The 23,174-nt window shown below is 43.2% G+C and overlaps 1 protein-coding gene across 9 annotated transcripts in view; it reads right to left on the reverse strand.

Annotated features, from left to right (window-relative positions):
• The window catches only part of FAM13A (family with sequence similarity 13 member A), a 397,958-nt gene that overhangs the window by 262,755 nt on the left and 112,029 nt on the right, over positions 1–23,174 (reverse strand). For 8 of the 9 annotated variants that reach the window (XM_068233233.1, XM_068233239.1, XM_068233222.1 and 5 more), the window contains 3 exons: positions 18,970–19,120; positions 11,121–11,198; positions 2,869–2,943 (listed from right to left, as the gene is read on the reverse strand). In XM_068233233.1, coding sequence (XP_068089334.1) covers positions 2,869–2,943; positions 11,121–11,198; positions 18,970–19,120 — 304 coding nt within the window. Of the gene's footprint in view, positions 1–2,868; positions 2,944–11,120; positions 11,199–18,969; positions 19,121–22,515; positions 22,590–23,174 lie in introns of those variants that run through there. The other variant, XM_068233261.1, reaches the window with a different exon arrangement.

The raw sequence follows: 23,174 nt of genomic DNA on the forward strand, positions 1-23,174 counted from the left end.
TTGAAAATAAATGTAGCACCTGGAATAGACTTCCACTCAATCTGATCGGTAGAATAAACTTGTTTAAAATGGTTTTCCTGCCCAAGTTTACGTATGTGTTCAGACAATGTCCAGTATGGCTTCCAACGTCACTATTTAAACGCATAGATAAAATAATTCTATCCTTTATCTGGGCAGGCAAACAACCCCGACTTGCTCTAGACCTTTTGCAGCTTCCTAAAGCTAGAGGAGGATTAGCACTTCCACATTTACAAAAGTACTTCTGGGCGTCGGTGCTTGTTACAATACGTTGGTGGTTCTCTCAAAATGATTTAAACCCAGCGGTGAATGCTGAGGCGGCAGTATTGGGCTCCTATGAGCAACTTACTAACCTCCCGTACAGAGGCCCCAAGGCCAACCCACAAACTACCACAGCCATGGCTACAACTTGGAAGGCTTGGGTTACAACTAGATCTCACATTATTAAACCCAACACTATATCACCTTTTACGCCATTATGGGGAAACCCAAATTTAAAACACTTCACCACCATCCCTGACCCAGTGGCTTGGGCAAGGTACGGTATTAAAAACATTTCTCATATTCAGCATGATAAGTCCCTAAGCACGTTCCAGGAGTTGAAACTTCAACATAACCTTCCCAATAAGCACCTGTTTCGGTATCTGCAACTGCGTCACGCCCATAGATCACAGTTTGGCTCTAGACCTCCAGACCTAAACACTGACAGACTAGAACAGCTGCTCTTAACCAAAGACCTCCCCAAAACTCTCTCTGCTATCTATACTGAGTTGATTAATAACAATCACCCAAGATTACATAAAAGTTTCCAGAAATGGTCAATGGACGTTCCTACCCTGACTGGGGCGGATTGGGACTCGATTTTAATGGAATTTCCTACCACAGTAATTGCGGCTAGCGACCAACTCATACAAACTAAATTCTTACACAGAGTCTATCTGACTCCTGAAAGATTACACAGGATGTGCAACTCTAACTCAGATCTCTGTTGGAGGTGCCTGGTGGATATGGGTAGCTTCACGCATATCTTTTGGTCGTGTCCCAAGATCGTCCCGTTCTGGGAGAATGTCCTTGTTATCATTAACAAACTATTACAGACCTCATGCCCACTAGACATAGGGATGTTCTTACTCGGGAGATTGGGTAAAACTAACCTCTCAAGTCATAGACAGACACTGCTTAAATTGCTCTGTTTTTACGCCAGAAAGGAAATTCTAAAACTCTGGAAAAAACAGTCCATCCCTACAGTTGGCATGTGGGCTAAAACCATTAACAATGCTCTACCACTATACAGGAACACGTATCTAAGCAGAAAGAGTCCAAAGAAATTCGGGAAAATCTGGGGAATTTGGGAAAGCAGGATTCTTGATCCAACAAACGAAAACTTTATCCCAATCTTGGATTAGGGGTGCGGCGGGGTCGCGGGCCGGGGGTGGACAACACTCTACCTTCCTTCTTCTCTTCCTCTCTGTTGGTGGGGATTCGTTCCCACTTCCTTTTCTACTTCCTTCCTGAGACAACCTTGGCAATAACATCTAGATGGTTATATGCAAGTAATGAGAATTACCACATTGCAATGAGACGCTGTTTTATACTGTATTATCCTATGATGAATTGGACGATGTGATATGTAAATTTTACATGAAACCTGTACCATCGTGCTGTGATATGTAATACTTGCACAATTACTGTATAATCCAAGATTGTTTCTACACTTTACTCTGTTAATACTTGTAAAAATCCAATAAAATTCAACTGTTAAAAAAAAATAAAATCTTGGAACTAAATTACTGGTTTGTGACTTCACCGTATTAGTATAGATCCTCCTATACAGAAACCTGATATTCACTTCCCAACAACAAATGCTCTAATCAAAGTGATTGGATTGTCCTGAACAGTGGATACTTGTGCAGATTAACTGGGAAAAAAAGAACAATAAATTACTGTTTTATTGGTTACAGAGTGTTTGGAGGTGCTGGTAAATTTCAGTTGGTCCTGGGCACTCCATGCTGTGTCAATGTGTAAATTATATTACAGAACTCTTAGGGTATATACACATATACAATTTGGATTGGCCTATCACTGACCAAATGTTACCACCTGCATGTAGTATGAGGACCAACAGTCTTTGAATACCATGAACAGACTGTGTAGGTAAGCTCACATACTAAAAATCATTAAAAATCATTGCAGGGTGAGTCCTTGATATCACCATCAACTGTATTTCACCACAGTGGTCATCCAGTTTAATTTCACATTATAAGGTTGTATGTCTCGCATTCAGTGGTAAAGGGAAGCAGGAAACGGCCAGGATCCAGACCTCCAACACCATCCAGGAATCCAATATGGATAAAACATGCACATAAACGGCAGATCTAAGTGTAAACCGTTTATTGCTAAAACATAGCATAAGCCATAAAAAAGAGAGTAAAATCAGTAAAACTTACATACGGGGCCCAAGAACTGGGAACCCCGAAAAAACTTTGCGCTAGTATGCTGGTCCACAACCAGTAAGACAGTAAGAAGGTGCCGCCTGTCTCCTTCCCTACCACTTTCGCGATCTTGCGTCATCAGGGATGATGCTCACATACTACATAGAGGTGGTGAATTGGCCAATCATTGTCCTGTTAAAATTGGATGTGTGTACTTTAATAACAAACCTGGAAAAAAAGAATCAGGCAGAAGACCAACTGCACACGTGTGTACTTTGTTGTGATGTTTCTGCTCGATTGATCACTAATCGGAAAATCAATTGAGATGGTCCATTGCCCAAAAGGTTGCCCATGGGTCGGCTCCGGTGTATGAACTCTTAAAACACTTTTAAGTCTGGTATGAAATATTCTGTCTCACCTTGATTCTTGGGGATAATTTATGTGTCTCTACATCATCATTAGCTGTCTTCATTGGCGGCTCCAGTGAATGCACCTGGGTCAAACACATAGCACAAAAGTGCAGTCAAATAGTATGAATTGTGACTTCTATAATGAAAACATCTAAAAGAATTTTAAAAGAGACTAGATTTTGTTAAGTAATAAAAAAAATGAAAATAAGAAAAACTACTTAGTTGCAACCAGTGGAAAGTGTTAAAACGAGATTAAACTCTGACATACAATTCAATAAAAACATTTTCCCTACTTTTTATTGCCCATACAGCTATATTTGATTTTGTGCACAAGTATTATCCTCCGTTTACAAATTGCTAGTTCCCAAAATACAGTGCAGGTAGTCATCGGTTAACGAACGAGATAGGGACTGTAGTCTCGTTCTTAACCTGAATCTGTCCTTAAGTCGAGACGGCGCCGATTTAAATGTTTTTAAGTACACTTACATTGCTCTAAAGACACCATGTGTGTGTGGGGAGGTGAGCAGATACATACCACACACCTCCCGTGCCCTGGCGTCACCCTCTGCCATTGCAAACCACCTCCCACACAGATCCTTAGCATCCTTCCGCCGTGACTGCTCCTCTCCTAGTGTCGTTCCCTTCCTCTGCAGCCAGTGCTGAGCCTGATGCCATGCCATGCCCTCCCCACTCCCTTGGAAATCTCCACCCATGGAGTGATTACCCCCCTTCCCTGAATTCTCGATCCTCTCCTTCTGGCTCCTCTCCTCTCCCTCCCTCTGCAGCCAAACGGGACGGGCAGCTGGTGCTGATACTCACAGTGCCTCTCGTCCACGCAGATGCCATCATCAGATCCGATTCTCACTGTGTACAGTATCGGGGTGCCGCTTGATGACGTCATCAAGCGGCACCCCGATACTGTACACAGTGAGGATCGGATCTGATGATGGCATCTGCGCGGACGAGAGGCACTCAGCACCAGCTTCCCGTCCTGTATGGCTGCAGAGGAAGGGAGAGGAGAGGATCGAGAAGTCAGAGAAGGGGGGGTAATCACTCCACGGGTTGAGATTGCCAAGGGAGTGGGGAGGGCATGGAATGGCATCAGGCTCAGCACTGGCTGCAGAGGGAGGGAACAACACTAGTAGAGGAAAGGATCGAGAAGAGGGGGGGGGGGGGGTTGTAATCGCTTACGGGGTCGAGATCGCCGAGGGCAGACAGTGAAACCGGTGCTCCGATGGCTAGCTAATATGCTAATGCACGCATGTTGCTAGCTAACTTGTATGGGAGAGACATAGTGCAGTAGAGAATCTCCTGAGCGGCATGCCCGTCGCGGTGACGTCATCGACGGGGCGGAGCTATCGGCCGGCCCTTCGTATCGGCGGGGCGTTCGTAAAGCGGGCATACGTAACCCGAGGACTACCTGTATATCTGCCCTAAAAGCTACCATTGCAATTTATTGCATAGCTGCTGTCAGGGCTGTGGAGTCGGTACAAAAATCATCCGACTCTGACTCCTCAGTTTATGAAACCACTGACTCCAGGTACCCAAAATTGCTCCGACTCCAACTCCTCAACTCCGACTCCACAGCCCTGGCTGCTGTATTTATATGTTATAATGTATCCAGTGAGAATTTGTCTTCTGTGTAAACTTTCTGCTTGTGTCCAGCTGAAGCACTGCCAGAAATGTTTATTCAGGCCTAGTGCACACCGAGCGGTTTTTGGAGCGATCCGCCGGCCGCATCTGCCTGGAAAACCGCTTGGCTAATGTATTGCAATGGGATGGTGCACACCGGCGGTTTGAGGTTTTTTGCCAAGCCGCAAACGCGCCTCCTGCTGCGCGTTTGCGGTTTTCGGAATTGTTTCGTCCTCAATGTAAAGTATAGGAAAAACGCAAACCGCTCTGAAAAACGCTACTTCAGAGCGGTTTGCCAGGCGTTTTTGTTACAGAAGCTGTTCAGTAACAGCTTTTACTGTAACAATATGTATAATCTGCTACCCAAAAACGCACCCAGAACCTCTAGGTGTGTTTAGAAAACGTCTCTAAACATACCTAGAATCGCTCTGAAATCAGCTCCAAAAACCGCTAGCGTTTTGTGGATCTGCTAGCGGTTTTGGTGTGCACTGAGCCTAACAGTGGATGATAAGGAAACATAAACAAGATAATGTAATCACTTCCTAAACTTTTGATTGGGATCTAAGCTTCCCACAGAAGAAGAAAGTCTTGTGTTTATTTAAATGCTGTTCTGTTATAGTAGGTTTTATTCTGTAAAGAATATTTTAGCAAAGAAGAAATGCTGAGTTTCATACCACTTTAAAGCATGTCATGTCCTTGAAGGTGAAAACCCCCTTTAGTCATGTCCATGGTTATGAATGGTGTAGTGGCAATGCTCTTAGAACCTGGTAACCACTTCTTGCTCAGTTGCTGAGTGTTTGTTTCAACTAGTCTGCATTGTGTTTTTTTTTATGCTTTTATAAAAAGTTTTAAATTTGAAACTGATAAATGTTATATATCATTAAAATTTTCAATAGGAGTCTGGAATGTCAGTTCATGTACAATAATTTCAGACGTACTAAATCAGGTACCCCAATAGAAATCCCCAAGTTTTGACTGGCTTAATCTATCCATTAACAAATGTGTTCAATCTGGAGATTGTTGTACATAGGCACATTTTCATTTATGCTTGGAGTTATGCCTTAAAGGGGATTGTCAGCCACAAAATCCCATTACCTGCATTGCCCTGCATTGCAAACACTCAAATCTGTTCAGAAATGTTTCTGCTGTAATAAATCTTGTCTGTCAACCTGGCTCTATTTGGTACATTGCAGATGGGAAGGAAGCTTGTCATCATCCCTCCCACATTCCTGATCCTCACTGATTGGCTGAGGGTAGTTCAGTGTGCCAGGGCTAAAATCTGATCTTGCTGTGCTCACATTTACAAAGCAAACTAGCTAGAGCAGATTCTAGGAGGGAAAAGGAAAAAGAGTAAAGAGGAAATGTCATCAGAATCAGGGCTGTGGAGTCGGAGTCGTGGAGTCGGAGCAATTTTGGGTGCCTGGAGTCGGAGTCGGGAAAAAATGCACCGACTCCGACTCCTAATGAATTTAAACTGTAATTAAAATAGAAAATATGATAAAATGTTTTATTTCTCAGATAATAGTCATCATAAATAATGTATACATACAGTAATAGCTGTGCTTAGTCCACAAAAATGAAATAAACCAATCAAAATTAGTTACTTGTGCTGCTTAAATAAAGCAGTCCCCATATTTTTAAAGTCAGATATACATATCTGATTGTGACTGTACAGTATATACAGTATGATGTGTACACAGGAATCTCATATATGTTACGGACAGAACCCGTAGTGTGGCCACTTCGCATTCTGGCCAGCCACTTTGGGTTCTGGCCGGCCAATGTGCGAAGTGGCCGCAGCGCAGCGGCCAATGTTAGAAATTTTATGTTTATGCCGTCTCGCTGCGGCCAAATTTATGACAACCTTGCTTAATTTAATTAAATATAGCCGGCGGCAATGTAATAGATGAAGCCGCCGGCTTTCGCACTGCCTCTCTCCTCCTCCCCCGCCTCTCTCCTCTCCCCGCCCCCCATACAATAAAAAGTAGCAGCCGGCGGGGACACGCGTGTCCCCGAGAGTCGTTCGTCGTGACAGGGCAATCCCGCCGTTCCAGCAGAGCGGGTGCTGGCAGAAGCAATGTCTGCAGCCTCCCCGCTCTGCTGCCCTGCTGCGACGAACGACTCTCCGGCCGCGTGTCCCCGCCGGCTGCTACTTTTTATTGTATGGGAGGCGGGGAGAGGAGAGAGGCGGGGAAGAAGGAGAGAGGCAGTGCGAAAGCTGGCGGCTTCATCTATTACATTGCCGCCGGCTATATTTAATTAAATTAAGCAAGGTTGTCATCAATTTGGCCGCAGCGAGACGGCATAAACAACATTTCTAATATTGGCCGCTGCGCTGCGGCCACTTCGCACATTGGCCGGCCAGAACCCGAAGTGGCTGGCCAGAATGCGAAGTGGCCACACTACGGGTTCTGGCCGTAACATATATACTAAATAACATCTATGCTGTAAGTATAAAGCCTGATGTGTAGACGTGTCCCTAATAGAGATGGTCAATGAGATGGAAATAATTCTGCGCTGATACTGGTTTATGCAAATGTATTTTTGCTCATGAAATTAAATAATTTGATATGTTGTTAAAATTTGGTTTGGGGACTACGAATTAAAGGGTACCTGAGACGGATGAAAAGAAAAGTTTTATACATACCTGGGGCTTCCTCTTGCCCCCTTCAGGCTAATCAGTCTCTCGCTGTCCACCTCCACCACCTGGATCTTCTGCTATGAGTCCCAGTAATTCAGCCAGTCAGCGCTGTCCGGCTGCATGCCACTTCCACAGCCAGGAGCGTTCTGCACCTGCGCAATAGTGCTGCGCACGTGTAGTACGCTCCCGGCGGCGGAGTGTGTGCATACAAACTAAGCAAGACTGGCTCAAGTACCTGAACTCATAGCAGAAGATCCAGGTGGCGGAGGAGGACAGTGAGGGACTGATTAGCCTGAAGGGGACTAGAGGAAGCCCCAGGTATGTATAAAACTTTAATTTCATCTGTCTCAGGTTTACTTTGTTACACAGTAGTACTATACTCTACATATGCACTCTCCACATAGCTGCAGGGAATCCACTGAGAATGTTGTGCACATTGAACACAGAGGTGTTGTCTATCGCCCATAAACCTAGGTCAGATTGTGCATGAAGAATGTGTAATAGAGGAAGAATTGCCTCATTCCCCTGCAGAGTACCTGCACATCACTCTTACATGTACCCACAGTTACATTGCCTAGGGCCTGATAGATGTTCTTTGTTCCAGTCTGTACCTTTTACAAGTACTCTCTTACCAAGGACTAGTTTTAATCTATGACTAAAGGGAATAAATTTGGCATATGTAGGTCTACATATCCTTCTCACTTCAGCTGTCTTTTAAAATTCCCAAGCGTTGTCAGTTAAGACATGAATTTTATGTTACATACTTTCAACCAACAAGATTGTAATGTGCAAATTAGAGGAGTCGGAGTCGAGGAGTCGGTGGAATTCTAAACTGAGGAGTCGGAGTCAGTGGATTTTTGTACCGATTTCACAGCCCTGATCAGAATTAGCTTCAGTCAAAGGGAACCAAAATGGCAAATGCCAGGAACGGAATTCTCTTTATTTGCTATATAAGATTCACTGAAATAAAAATGTGGACAGTACAATACATTTGTTATGTAAGTAGAACAAGTAGTTAAACATTAGGAATGCAAGTGATAGTTTCTGTCCAGTTGGGACCTGAAACCCTCATTGATAAGTAATTATAACCATAAAACATTTTCCTGGCAGAAAATATCTTCTGAGAGCAGAAAAAAGACAAAACGGGTCAATAGTTCATAGATTGTAGTTCTGGCATGCTTCATTGCATGTGTCAAAGCAGAGATAATGAAACAGTAAAAACGTAAAAGTAGATTTAACCACTTCCTTACCCTGTCTTATTTCCCCTTAAAAACCAGCGTAATTTTCTACATTTTACACTCCTCCCATTCATTAGCCAATAACTTTATAACCAGGCGCGTCGCTAGCGCTATTCGATAGTGGCACGTGCCACGAACCTGGCCTAAGGGTGCCCCTGATCTATTAAATGGGGTACCGCGCAGAAGTGCCCCGAATGTATGGGCAAAAGCGGCCGCCGTTCGCTCACATACGGCGGCCGTATACATTTCCGGCTCCCGACATCACACTTAAAAACTGACAGCATGCTCTGCCTTAATCCGCCCCCTGCTCCAATCAGAAGCGGAGGAGCACCTGGCAGGGGGCGTGGAGTTGCATTGAATGGCAGGGGGCGTGGAGCGTGAGTAGCTCCGCCCCCTGCACAGCGTGTGACCCGGGCCACCAGGCGAGCACATGGCGTCATATTGGCGGCGCCATCCGCACCTGGTAAAACTTTAGCCTGCCGCCAGACCATCAGGCACACCAGCCACAGACTGCTCCATGCCTCCACCACCGTCCGTCCCTCTCCCTGGCCTGCCGCTGCCAGATGCCCCAGACCACCTCGTGGACACTGACTGGTCCTGGACAAGGAAGAAAGCAAGCAAGGTGCCACTTCCTGCAGCCAGATGCCGCCCACCAGGCAGCCTGCAGCCAAGAACATTTGTCATTCACACAGTAAGTGGCACCCTGGCCCAGAAATTGCAAGTGGCGGGGGTTTGGTGGGTGAGGGGGTGAGGAGAGTGCAGCACTGTCTGCAGCCAGAGCCAGCAAGCCACACACAGCCAGCCAGCCTGCAGCCAGCAGTAGCCACGTGGGGGGTTGGGGTGGAGGAGGGGAGAGAGTGCAGCCAGAGCCAGCTAGCCACACAGCCAGCCAGCAGCCAGCCCAGTAGTAGCCACAAGCCAGGTGGGGGTTTGGGGTGGAGGAGGGGAGAGAATGCAGGAAGAGCCAGCTAGCCACACAGCCAGCCAGCCTGCAGCAATCCCAGTAGTAGTTGCAGCCACTAGCCAAACAGCACCTGGGACTGGCTGGGCCTGTGTGCTGTGCTTTCTCTGTGTACTTATCTCTGCTATCTCCAAAATGTACAGTATGAGCTGTTTTCTGTGCCTGCACTGATGGTAAACTAGCTGCAGTTTGTGCTGATCTATGCTACTTCCAGTATGTACAATAAAAGCTGTTACTTTGTTTGTACTGATAGTAAACTAGCTGCAGTGTGTGCTGATCTCTGCTACCCCCAGTATGTACAGTATAATCTGTTACTCTGTGCCTGTATTGATAGTAAGCCAGCTGCAGTGTTTGCTGATCTCTGCTACCTCCAGTATGTACAGTATAAGCTGTTACTCTGTGCCTGTACTGATAGTAAACTAGCTGCAGTGTGTGCTGATCTCTGATGCCTTCAGTATGTACTATATAAACTGTTACTCTGTGCCTGTACCGATAGAAAACTAGCTGCAGTGTGTGCTTATCTCTGCTACCTCCAGTATGTACAATACAAGCTATTAGTATGTGCCTGTACTGATAGTAAACTAGCTGCAGTGTGCTGATCTCTGCTACCTACAGTATGTACAGTATAAGCTGTCCTCTGGTGCCTGCACTGTGTGTGCTGATCTACCTCCAGTGTGTACAGTATAAGGTGTTACTCTGTGCCTTTACTGCTTGTAAACCAGCTGTATTGTATGCTGATCCCTGCTACCTTCAGCATGTACAGTATTAGCTGTAAAGCCTGGTACACACATACAATTTTGATTAGCCAATTTTAGCTCTGTTCATATTCATTGTCTGTTGGCCCACTTACTACATGGGGGTGGTAAAATTGGTCAGTGATTGACCAATCAAAATTGTATGTGTGTATACATCTTTAATCTATGCCTATACGGATTGTAAATTATCTAAATAAATGACAGGGAGCTCCATCCAATATTTCGATGGGCAGGCCCGTTACCTGTAGCTTACAACGCTGCTAAGTTCTTGTACATTTGGCCCCACCCATGGCCACGCCCACTCACAGAATGGCCCCACCTGGTGCCCACAGGTGCCCCCGATCTTCAAGGACCCTAGGAACGCCCCTGTTTATAACTATTTATCACATATAAATGAGCTATACCTCATTTTTAAAAACTGTAGGCTACAATCTTGACTTGCCTTAAAAATGTCCTGACTTTAATGATAATCTTCTAGCTTCAGATCTGTTGTCAGGGCTAGTTAACACTGGGCGTTTTGGTAGCTTTTTGCTGATCGCCAGCGATCAGCAAAAAGCTGTGTTTTCACTGTACAGAAAAGCGATTTATGAGTGATTGCGTTTTGTGATTCTATAACCCTGAAATGCAATCACTACCACTGACTTCATTAGCAGCAGCATTTTGCTGATCACCAGTGACTAGCAAATCGCTGAAAAATCGCCCAGTGTGAACTAGCCCTCAGACATTTGAAACAAGCATGCAGCCATTGTAGAGGCATAGCACCTGATCTGCATATTCACCCTGGTTCAGCCACTTGAAACTATTATAGGGAGAGGATCAGCTTGTAAGCCAAGCAAGTCAGTAATGCTTTCATTCATATTCCTCTCATTCAGATTTCCATGAAAGCGCATCTTATCTTTGACTGTCTGTTGTCTGGGTATAGATTCATATGAAAGCAAAGTCCCTCCTCCACCATCTCTTTTGACTAACTGGTTGCGCAACAGAGCCCTTTGTATGCTTTATAATACATTTTGATTGCATACATTTCACTTACCGTGAGTTGTGGAGATATAGAAGGAACTTCAATTTCAGATGCTCGGATTGGAATAATGGGTTTATCAGAATTATACTCCTGCAAAAAAATAAATTGAAATTTATAATTAAAACTAGTAGCACTTCATATGGATGTAAAATACCATATAAAGATATATAATAGACCTGAACTGAAATGAAAGTCAGAAATAACTTCCTATATGACGTAGATTTAATAGCAGAGTAAGACCTCTGTGATGCTGGTATTGGCCTCAATTCACTAAATGCAGTTTGTTAAAATTCTTTTGGTCAGTAAAATACCTCGTTTTGTATTTTACACTTTTTTTTCTCCCAAATTCACTAATGATTTCCGCATGAGGTATTAGCTTGGTAATTTCCCAAACAAACATGCTGTAACCATTTCAGCCCGGGAGGATTTTTTACCTTATGCATCAGAGCAATTTTCACCTCCCATTCATTCGCTAATAACTTTATCACTACTAATCACAATTTATTGATCTATATCTTGTTTTTTCGCCACTAATTAGGCTTTCTTTGGGTGGTAAATTTTGCTAAGAATTATTTTTTTATATAAATGCATTTTAACAGGAATATTAAGAAAAAAATGGTAAAAAAAATAATTATTTCTCAGTTTTCAGCCATTATAGATTTAAAATAATACGTGCTACCATAATTAAAACCTATGTATTTTATTAGCCCGTTTGTCTCAGTTATTACACCATTTAAATGTTGTCCCTATCACAATGTATGGCGCCAATATTTTATTTGGAAATAAAAGGTGCATTTTTTTCAGTTTTGCGTCCATCACTATTTACAAGCTTATAATTGAAAAAATGTTCGTAGTATACACCCTTCACATACATTTTTAAAAAGTTCAGACCCTTAGGTAGCCATTTATGTTTTATTTTTATTTTTTAATTGTAATTTTTTTTTTATTTGGGTAATTTTTTGGTGTTGGGAAATAAACAGTTAATTTTTTATGTTATAATATGTGTAAATGGGCATAAAAATTTTTTATGTAGATGTAGTTTTACTATTTGGCCACAAGATGGCCACCTTGAGTTTTTTTTTCCTGTGCTTCTCGCTTACCGGAAGCACAAGGACGACGGGGACATTTTTTTTTTTTTTTTTTGAAAAACTGCAGTCTCTGATTAGAAACCGTCGGTTTTTTTCGGCTGGCAAATTAGATCAGTGAACGGGAACCATGATCCCGTTCACTGATCCCAGGGCTACCGGAGGACAGCATGGGGACACGGGGGCCCGCCCGCAATCGCGCCTCTGCAGCAGAGCAGCCGCCTGGACGTGAGTATCCCGTCCAGGCGGCTGAAATAGTTAATTTACTAAGCCCTGCTCGGTAAGCGTCACTTACCAGATGTGGAGCAGGACAGCCCTGAGGCAGGGAGCTGTGTGTACGAGTCGGGGTTTTCTGTCCAGTGCATCCCCGTCATCCCTTTAGATGTGCTGCAATCACCAGGGGAGCTCTTCTGTTTGCTAGAATACAGATTTTTCACATCTAATGGGATGCAGAAAAGCCTTATAAAAATTTTCCGCCAGTTACAGCGAAGACCCGCCTTGAACCATGTAGGTCCAAATCAGCTTGAGAAGCAGGGCTATGTGGATCTCTCTATAGGTTGTCTGGGTCTCCCCCTATTGGCTGCCTGTCAAGTCTACAGCACAAAGAGAGCATGGAGAGAGTGAGTTATCGGCTGGTAAGAGCTGTAGAAAAACTTTTGCGCAATTTACCGATTGCGTAACCCTTTGTGAATTGTAGTTTATTGACATTTCTTGAGGCAATTACCACACAAATCAGTTATTTACCTCACTAGTCGGTAATTCTAACTTTCTGTGTGGTAATAGGTTTAGTGAATTGGAATTTGGGGAGGTGTTCGGAAAAATCATTTGTTTTCAGTATTACCGAATGTGGTAATGTTTAGTGAATTCAGGCCAATATCATAAGCATAGAGTACACTTCCCGAGGCTTCACTGGATTCTTGGGGTGCCTATGTGTAGTTTTCAGGCTAGCACCTCAGTAACTGCAAATCACACCTTGAAAGCTCTACAAGAGCCAGAAAACAGTTGGGTAGGCACAGGTAAATACAGACATCAGTCAGTCACTCATCATTCCATTCATGGTCATTTCAGTTAAAATAATTATGAATGATCATTGAGCTTGCAAAAGGCATGAGTCAGTACACATGGATTTTTATGACACACCACAAGCATTTAGATGGCTCCACAGTACAGTATCCCACTATGGGGAAATCCATAGGTCTCATTCATGTACAGAACAGAAATTTGCTTTCTTAAAACAGAAGGTATATGCAATTATTCATGTTGGAGTGAGTATATGATGATTCCCACAATGCACCACTGCTGAATATGCAAATCATCCCTTATACAGCAGTGATGCATTGTGGGAGACATCATATGCACACTTCAGCCTGAATAATCCCAATAATTTCTGTTTTAAGAAGGCCAATTTATGTTCTGCATATCGTTTTAGTAAGAGGGCTTTTTGGTCCATTGTAGCCCTGTACACATTCCTAGGAAAAACTCCTAGGAAGGTTCACCATGAGCTTGCTGGGTAATCTGTAGCTTCCTGCACAGAGTGAAACACAGTGCAGCCTTCCTGTCTCTACAGAGTAATACAGTAGCACACTAAACAGACATAGAAGAGATTGCAAAAAGGATTGCTGCTTTTCACCCACAGTCACATACAAGCAAAGTGGGGACCATCTCTATCAGCTAGGCAAAAATATCACGGATCAGACAAAAAACAATCACTCAAAGCACTTCTGAGTCAACTTAAGGTCTGTACACACGCTCAACAAAACTCAGTACAAAACCATTGCAGAAACGACTGGCTTTACAAAGATAAATGATGGGTCTCTCCAACAACGTTGTCTGCACATTGATAATGCTAATGACCAACTGATTTTAATACTGTGCGTGCAAGCAGAAGTGACATTATGCACAACATGTACACATTCTGTAGAACAATGTTATGTAAATAGCACTGTACACATGTGGCCACACATTGTACACGTCATTACTTGGCTACATTTTTTTTTACATGATTGTCATGAAATACAGTGAAATCTGTAGTTTGTCGCACTTCTGCTGAGCGTGTGTACATTGCTTAATAGTGATATTCAATCAACAGAGATGGACAGCTGTACGTTTCAGTGACAGATTGCAAAACGTAAGCCATAATATAGTTTGCAGACTGGTAGACTGGCAAATGCCAACAGCTCACAAGACTGGTCATTTACACAAAAAAGCTGACAACCACAGGTCAGGGAGATTCAACACATTTGATATGGCCTAACGGAATTTCAATTTCCCCTTTGTAATTATTTTTGTAATCTTTTATCTCAACTTTCCACTGTCTTTTTAATAAGATTTCTGCAGAAATATGATGCAATTTAACTCAGTGTTACTTTTGTATCTCCAGTGTGTAATCCTAGAGCCTATCTGGAGGTTAAAAAAACATCACTAGCTGTTGACTATTTCAGCACTAGCCCATAAATTTCCTCCATTCCACAAACAAAATTCAGGACCATAGCAGCTGTTTCTATTTCTGCCAGAGCACAGCCCTCATAAACTTACATTAGGCACATGTACACACACGTGCTTGGCTAGTATAAGTCCAGGGAAACACAGTACTGGCGGAAATAGAAACAGGGAACGCCTTTTCCAAATGTAACAGAGGTTCTTCTGCTGTGAAGGAAGTACAGACCACTACATACAGAAAAGTAATTTTGGAGGAGGCTAGGAGAAAGAGTAATGCTGAACTAATCAGCACTAGCCCCAAAACCTAGGTTTGAACAAGGCAATTCTAACAACAATCAGGATAAGTGAAAAAAATGTATAAAAGGAAAATACTGGACAGAATACCCTTTTCTATGGGCTAAATCTAGCTGCCAGTGCAGCACAACTTACTTTCTTACATCTCCTGTTGCATCAACTGAGAGTGCCAGACGATGCAACACAAAGGTAAGAAGAACAATGAATGCCAGACTACAATTCCCATAATACCTGTATTACAGATTAAACCCCATATCTATATTAGGAGGTGGGATTTTGCAGGTAACAGGACAAAGATGTGATCAAATGCAAGACCTTAACTCAGCTATTCGGAAATAAGAGACAAGAAGGGAGAGGCACAAAGTGCAGGAAACCACTACAGAAAGGATTGTTCAAAAATTCTGGGTTTAGCTGGGCTTTAAGGGGAGTCTGAAGCTATTTTTCAAATAAAACTCAGATACTCACCTAAGGAGAGGGAAGGCTTTGGGTCCTATGGAGCCTTAGCTTTCTCCTGCCGGCACCCCGCTGCCACGCAGGCTTCCCGTTAACAGACCATGACCATTTGGTGAGGCATTGTGTAGGGTTTGGCAGTCTTCGGAAGCACTCGGGCTTCCGAAGATGGGCTGTTCCGTACTGCGCACACGTGAGTGCCCTCTCTCGGGCACTTGCGCCTGTGCAGTACAGAGCTGCCGATCTTCAGGAGCCAGAGTGCTTCCGAAGACTGCCTAAGTCTCCAGCAGCGGGAGATTCAAATGGAGGAACCTGCTGGGGAAAGAGGAAACTGGCAGGAGAATGGGAATAGGACCCAGTGCCTTCCCTCTCCTTAAAGAAAACCTGAACTGACAATTAAAAGTCAAAATAAGCATACACAAGTCATACTTACCTTCCATGTAGTCTACTCCTCAGTCTCTTTCTCCTGTCCCGCATCCTGTTTGTTTACTGTGATCAAGGGAATTTTCCGTCCTCCATTTTGAAAATGGCCATTACACCATAACAGCTTCCTGGTCAGCACACAGTTACACTGTAACATCGCCCACTTGAGCCATAGGGAAACATGGACATTAACTGGTACATCAGTTGTCCTCTCAGCTATAACTGACAGCAACTGATATTTTAATGACAGCAACTGATATATTTCAGATCTGACAAAATGTTGTCAGAACTAGAAGGGATTATTGTCAGAAGAAAATGGTGAGCTTCTGAGAGGAACTGATGGCAAGGTAACTATGTCATGTTCATTTGAAGTTACCTCATGTGTTTATTTTAAATATTTTTACTCAGTACAGGTTCTCTTTAAGTGAGTATCTGTTATTTATTTTAAAAATAGCTTTAGACTTGCTTTAACCGCTTTCCATCCTCCTAACACAGGATGGCGGCAGGAGAGCAGCTCGATCATGCCTCCTGGACGCCTACTGGCGTCATCTCGCGAGGCATGAGATTTGATGGTAACATGCATGAGCGTGAGCTCCCGTCACTATACACAGCGGGCCTCAGCAATCAGTCTGCCAGCTACTGATCAGCGCTGGCAGACTAATTTTTTTTTTTTAGGTAATTACTGATTTAAATTTATTTAAATATTTATATAGCGCTGTCATCTTACATAGCGCTGTACAGAGTATAGTCTTGTCACTTAACTGTCCCTCGGAGGGGCTCACAATCTAATCCCTACCATAGACATGCAAAAATTTCAGGTTTTTATATTAAAAAAAACCTAGAAATAGCAGCAACAATCAAATACCACCAAAATATATCTCTATTTGTGAGAAGAAAAGGAGGTAAAATTCATTTGGGTGGTAAGTTCTATGACCGAGCAATAAATCATTAAAGTTGTGAAGTGCCGAATGTAAAAAATGTCCTAGTCACTAGGGGGGTATAAACCTATGGTGCTCAAGAGGTTAAAGCGTACTTGAAGTGAGATTAAAAAAAAAATTGTAGCTACATACCTCAGTAAAGATCTCATGCACCCCTCTATTGCAGCGCTGGGCACCTTTTTAAAATATTTAACATTGGTGTCAAATATTGCTCCCGGACCTGCTCCTCTCAGAGTAAGAGTGTGGCCACATGGTGCAGGCACAAAAGTACGGCCCACTCCTGCACAGTAGCACAGAGCTTTTATCTCCACGTATGAGTGGCACCATGCTACTGGGCAGGCGTGAACCCTACCGGCACCTGCACACTGTGGTCACACTCATACACAATGGGGAGTGTGGCACTAAAGAAGAAGTAAGTCCTGGCCGGCAGAGGAGGGGTCATGTAGCTCAAGGCTGCTCTCTTGGACTCAAAGGCCAAGCTGCACCCTCAAGACTCTGTGCTATGTGGTGCTAGGACCCCTATTCTGGAGGTGATCTGCCACTAAATGATTGCCTTTGAAGTAGGGTGTGGCTTTTTGAGTCAATGACAACTAATTTAGTTTGATGAAAGAAGGAGTGAAATGGAGGCTGCCATATTTTTTTTCAAAACCAGTTGCCTGGCAGTCCTGCTGATCTTTCATGTATCAGTAGTGTCTGTGTCTGAATCTAACAAACAGGCAGCAAATCCAGTCAAACATCTGATTTGTTTGCTTGTTCAGGGTCTATGGCTAAAGGTATTCACTTCTACAGAAAATTGATCGGAAATAGATAGGAAATCAGATTGGACCTGTTGGAAAAAATCAATCTGCCAGTAATTCTGTCAAAAAGTTGCATTGTGTGTACCTAGCATAAGAGGAAAAGGGTCAGCAGGACTGACTCTTACTTCAGGTGTTCTTTAAAAAAAAAGAAATGAAACCAGAAGAGGGGCAACATCTGTATGAATCGGAAAAAAACCTGAAGTATTGCATACTCCTGAAAGTAATTTTAGGATAGGTTTCATATAAGTAAAACTGCAAATTGACATGATTATGGACAAACATTTGTAACAATAACTGCAATCCCAAACCTGTAATGGACCAACAGTATCCAATGGAAATTCACAGACCTTACAAGTCACAGGAGAAACGTCACTGAAATTCTAATCTGACATGTCGGTTATCCCATGCATAGTCTATATAGCATTATACTTGTCCACAAGCTCTCCTGGCAGCTACTTGTACTATAAGAAAGCTAAATATAATCTGCTGTGCTGGAACAGGGACACTTCAGCCCTATAAGAGATTTGTGCAGTCTAATTATAGGGGCTTGCATTTACAATGAGCGGTATTATGGTTAAAAGCTGCCTGCCAGTTATTTTTAACTTAAAGAGACTCCGTAACAAAAATTGCATCCTGTTTTTTATCATCCTACAAGTTCCAAAAGCTATTCTAATGTGTTCTGGCTTACTGCAGCACTTTGTACTATCACAGTCTCTGTAATAAATCAACTTATCTCTCTCTTGTCAGACTTGTCAGGCTGTGTCTGGAAGGCTGCCAAGTTCTTCAGTGTTGTGGTTCTGCTATGAACTCCCCCTTCCAGGCCTCTCTATGCACACTGCCTGTGTGTTATTTAGATTAGAGCAGCTTCTCTCTTCTCTCTTATCTTTTACAAGCTGGATAAATCGTCCTCTGAGCTGGCTTGGCTTTCACATAGTGAGGAATTACAGACAAGGGCAAAGCTGTTTGCAGGAAGAAAAGAGCAGCCTGAAACTTCAGTGCATGAGAGATGCAGGGGGAAAGAAACACACAAATGATCTCTTGAGATTCAAAAGGAAGGCTGTATACAGCCTGCTTGTGTATGGATGTATTTTCTATGTGTGGACATACTGTACATCAACCTACTTCCTGTTTTGGTGGCCATTTTGTTTGTTTATAAACAAACTTTTTAAAACTGTTTTTAACCACTTTTAATGCGGCGGGGAGCGGTGAAATTGTGACAGAGGGGAATAGGAGATGTCCCCTAACGCACTGGTATGTTTACTTTTGTGTGATTTTAACAATACAGATTCTCTTTAAGTGTTTTGCAATTATATTTTTTATAACTCGGAGTGCTTTACCCTGCATTAATGATTTCTGCTTCAAGCTCAGAATTTAACACATCTAACATTAATCTCTGAAAGAGGAACATTAAGTAGTAAAAGCAGGCTTTGTTTACCTTTACAGTAATAATCCTGGCCATGTCTTCACAGAGTCCATCCTTCTCAACACGCTCGCATTCAAAGAACTTGGAATAATCTTGTAATAATTTTGCTACAATTTTATTGCAGATTTCTTGCTGCTTCATACCCTCAAAGCCTGCAGAAACACTAGAAGAAAAAAGAAGAAGAAAAACAGCTTAGGATAAAATGGAAACCTGTTAGGACTTCTGCTGAAGGGTTTTACTGCTGTCCTCCCCATTCATGAGATTTTCCTTAGTTTCTAGCCCATCATACTTCAATGGAAGTTCAAGGCTTGAAAACGGACGTAAAGAATGAGGAACAATAATTGTTTAGCTTTGGTTACAACTTTTCCTTACCATAAAAATTCCTGTCTCCTTTGAGACTTATCTACTATTTGTCAAGACAGGAAGTTAAAGACGTTATTCTAGATGGGCCACAAACAACAATAAATACCTAAAAGAAGTTCTTACCACTTTCTACACTACACACATTTAAAGTAATGCATTTGTTAAATCTGGGTTGTAAGGTATACCTGTCCCGAGGCAAAGCTACCTGAGGTAAACGCAGGGATATGTTCATGCTGCATCCCCATAATCATTCCCTGAAAAACCTGACTTTTGAAGGGGTGGGTGCTCCTCTAGTGGTGAGAATGGGGTGGAGACAAGGTGAGGAACGGACAACACACAGAGGTATGTGGATGCAGCATGAACACCTCTGTGCTTAGCTTGGGTAGTTTTGTCTCAGGTCAGATATACTTTAAAGAGTATTGCACAATCTATATAACATAGGTGGTTACTACACAAGCCATTTTGTAACAGAATAGCATTTAATATTATCTATCAACTTATTCTGCAGCTGTTATAATCCTTTATTAAGCAAACGAAGAAAGCAGAAAAGCTGGCACTGCTGCAAGTGTTCAATTTATTGTGGCATAGGTAAAGTGCAAACGTGCATCATCTTGCAAAATAGCATGGAGTAAAACACATACCCTGGTGAGAGGAGGCGTAGGTGGTGGTGGGTGCTAGGCACAGGATGCTAAACAGCGCTTCTACGGAGGCCTCCGTAGAAGCGCTGTTTAGCGCGAAACGGCCATCAGGCATCCTGTGCCTAGCACCCACCACCACCTGCAGCAGTGCCAGCTTTTCTGCTTTCTTCGTTTGCTTGCTATTTGATGTCTCTGCTTGAGCACACTGAAGAGGTTCCAGAGAAGAGGTGATTTTGCAATCCTCCTGTGCATGCCGCATGTTTCTGAAGCTGATTTATGCATGTAATACCGCTGTAGTGCCAACCGTTTGTTTTCTTTTGGTTTTTTATAATCCTTTATTATCCTTGATAAAATCCATGGCAACAGTATATGGCTAAGTGTAAAGTTTTCGCTATCAGTGGTCGAACGGACAGCGACAGGTAAGCATTTTACAAAACATACGAGCAGCCTAGTGAGAATGGACACCCCCTTGGCTAGCATCGATTTCATCGGCATCCGCTTCATCTGACCGATCTGGAAAAATCGTGCAGGACACAAACTTGCATTCCACTTGTCTTAAATAGAACAAACAGATCCACTCTGAACTGATGTTACTGGATCTTATTGCTTTGTATAGGATCTATTCACATTTGTTCGGATCTGTTCCGTTAAGTTCTGATAAACGGAACATTTTTATGTGCAGTGTGACAGAAGCCTAAGACACATCTGCCGGTATGGGCTGTAAGTAGAGTTACTCCTGTGCAGCAGAATACATGGAGAACCTTATGATGAATCTTATCAAGTGACAGATTTGCATGGCTCTGATTTGCTTGTCACAGTTTTGTGTCACTTGTTCACTGGGTTGTCAACAGTAGGAAGTAATCACAGCCTTACAGATCTGTCACCTGCTCAAACTGATCACATGCTTCCCTGTGGTTCCTGTTGTATACAAATAACTCTATTCATGAGTCTGAACAAAGCATGAATTGATACTAATTATACCCCTTCACATCCTTTTACTGTAATCAGTCAGTTCCTTGAAATTCCTGGGATGTATACACAGCAGCTGGTTTAATCACTCCCATCTCAGCGATTGCTAGGCAGCTTTCCAGCAATAAAAGAAAAATGGTGCTTCACTCAGTCAAGCTTAAATGGCAGTGAGACGCTAAAGGTCCGTACACACGCCGGACTGGAGGCAACGACGGGTCCGTCGACGCCTCCCGCTGGGTGGGCGTTCCAACGACAGTCCGGTGTGTGTACGCACTGTCGGCGGACTGATACGGCTGTATCTGAGCGATCCGCCGGGTGGATCGCTCAGAAGCAGCCGTATCAGTCTGCCGACAGTGCGTACACACGCCGGACTGTTGTTGGAACGCCCACCCAGCGGGAGGTGATGACGGACCCGTCGTTGCCTCCAGTCCGGCGTGTGTACGGACCTTAACAGAACAAGTCAATAAACAACAACAAAAAAATAATATGATATACATGCATAACATTTCCAATATTAACCACTTCCGTACCAGCAGTATCTGGCCCCTTAAGCACCAGAGACTGCTGGTACAGCAAAATGGGGCTTACTGACGAATCGCCACACAGACCCACTGGTCACACCGCTCTCTTATCACCGCAGGCCCCTTGCTCTGCTGTCGCTATAACGGTAGAGCTCTGTGAGCCGGTCCGGAGCTGATTTCATTGGCTCCGGACCCTGTCATCATTGTAAGCCAATGGGATTGGTTCACAGTAATCACGTGGTCGATAAATTCGGCTCCTGACTGGCTCACAGAGCCCTGCCATCATGCTGATAGCAGGGCGAGTGAGCTGCGGCAGGGACAGAGAGGCGCAATTGGCGGGAGCGCGCGGCCACAATGTTATAATCTACATCCTGTCAGAAATGAGCGGTCACAAACAGGACGTACAGTAGATTTCAACTAACACGGTCCGTAAAGTTTAAGAGAGATTGTTGGTTCCGCATATTTCTCAACATAAGAGTAAGCTGGAGAGCAAGTTTCAAGGAACACCATGAGTCTGGTGTGCCTACACTAAGGGCACGTGTGTGTGTGTGTATATGTGTATGTGTGTGTGTATGTGTGTGTGTGTATGTGTGTGTGTATGTGTGTGTGTGTATGTGTATGTGTATGTGTATGTGTATGTGTATGTATGTATGTATGTATGTATGTATATGTATAGGAACACAGAGAAGATGTCCGCACACTCGCTGGTATGGTCCAAGGGTTTTTATTTTAATCCAACTCGCAAATACAGAAATTGGCTGACATGTTTCGGATAAAATCCTTACTCATAGCCTAAACACACTGACATCTTGGTGGAGCATATATACTATCAGGACTGCCCCTAAGGGCGTGTACCTATACAGCCATAGGAGAAAGGCTTTAACTCAGATTTAAAGACACAGACCAGAGATCTGGTAAGATATGTCCACCATGCAATTGTACATAAAATAACAGAATGACAAAGAAAACAATGACATAATTAAAAAGGTACAAAAGTACAAAAGTACAAAAGTACAAAAATTACAAAATTATTAAGACGATATCAGTATATAAAATTAATATCCCACCTGGCATTTAAACAGTTAGGTTCCCTAGTGCCCATCTGTAGGATCCAAAAGGCCTCTCTTATTCGTAATCTTTTATATGTATCACCTCGTCTGGACGAAGCAGTAACCCTCTCAATCCCTTGAAAAATAAAGCCCCTCATAATGCCATCATGTTTCTCCCTAAAATGTCTCGCCACATTGCTAATATTGTCCGTCTTCCAGGAGGCCCCATTAAAATGCTCAGAAATTCTTTGTCTTAAACAGCGTGTAGTGCAACCAACATATTGTAGGTTGCAAACTGTACATGTGACCACGTAGACAACAGATTTCGTGTTGCAGTTAATGTTGCAGTTAATGAACTGTCGTAAAGGAAAATTCCTCTGATTAGCAGTGGATGAGACATTACGTGAGGAGTGATGGTAAATACAAAAATTACAGGTGGAAAAACCACACCTGTACGACCCAACAGTGGACAGCCATGTGGGCCGCACTGGGGCAGTAGGGGACTGGAAGAGACTTGGAGAAAGAGGGGATCCCAAAGATGGGGCCTTTTTATAGGCGAACCTACAGCCCGGTTGGAGTACTTGTTGTAACTTATCATCTGCATATAGCACAGGGATATATTTCTTAATAACCCCTATAACCTTGTTATATTGTTGGCTATATGTAGTTATAAAATT

The sequence above is a fragment of the Hyperolius riggenbachi genome, chromosome 1, assembly GCF_040937935.1.
Source record: "Hyperolius riggenbachi isolate aHypRig1 chromosome 1, aHypRig1.pri, whole genome shotgun sequence".
In the NCBI taxonomy this organism is placed as follows: domain Eukaryota; kingdom Metazoa; phylum Chordata; class Amphibia; order Anura; family Hyperoliidae; genus Hyperolius; species Hyperolius riggenbachi.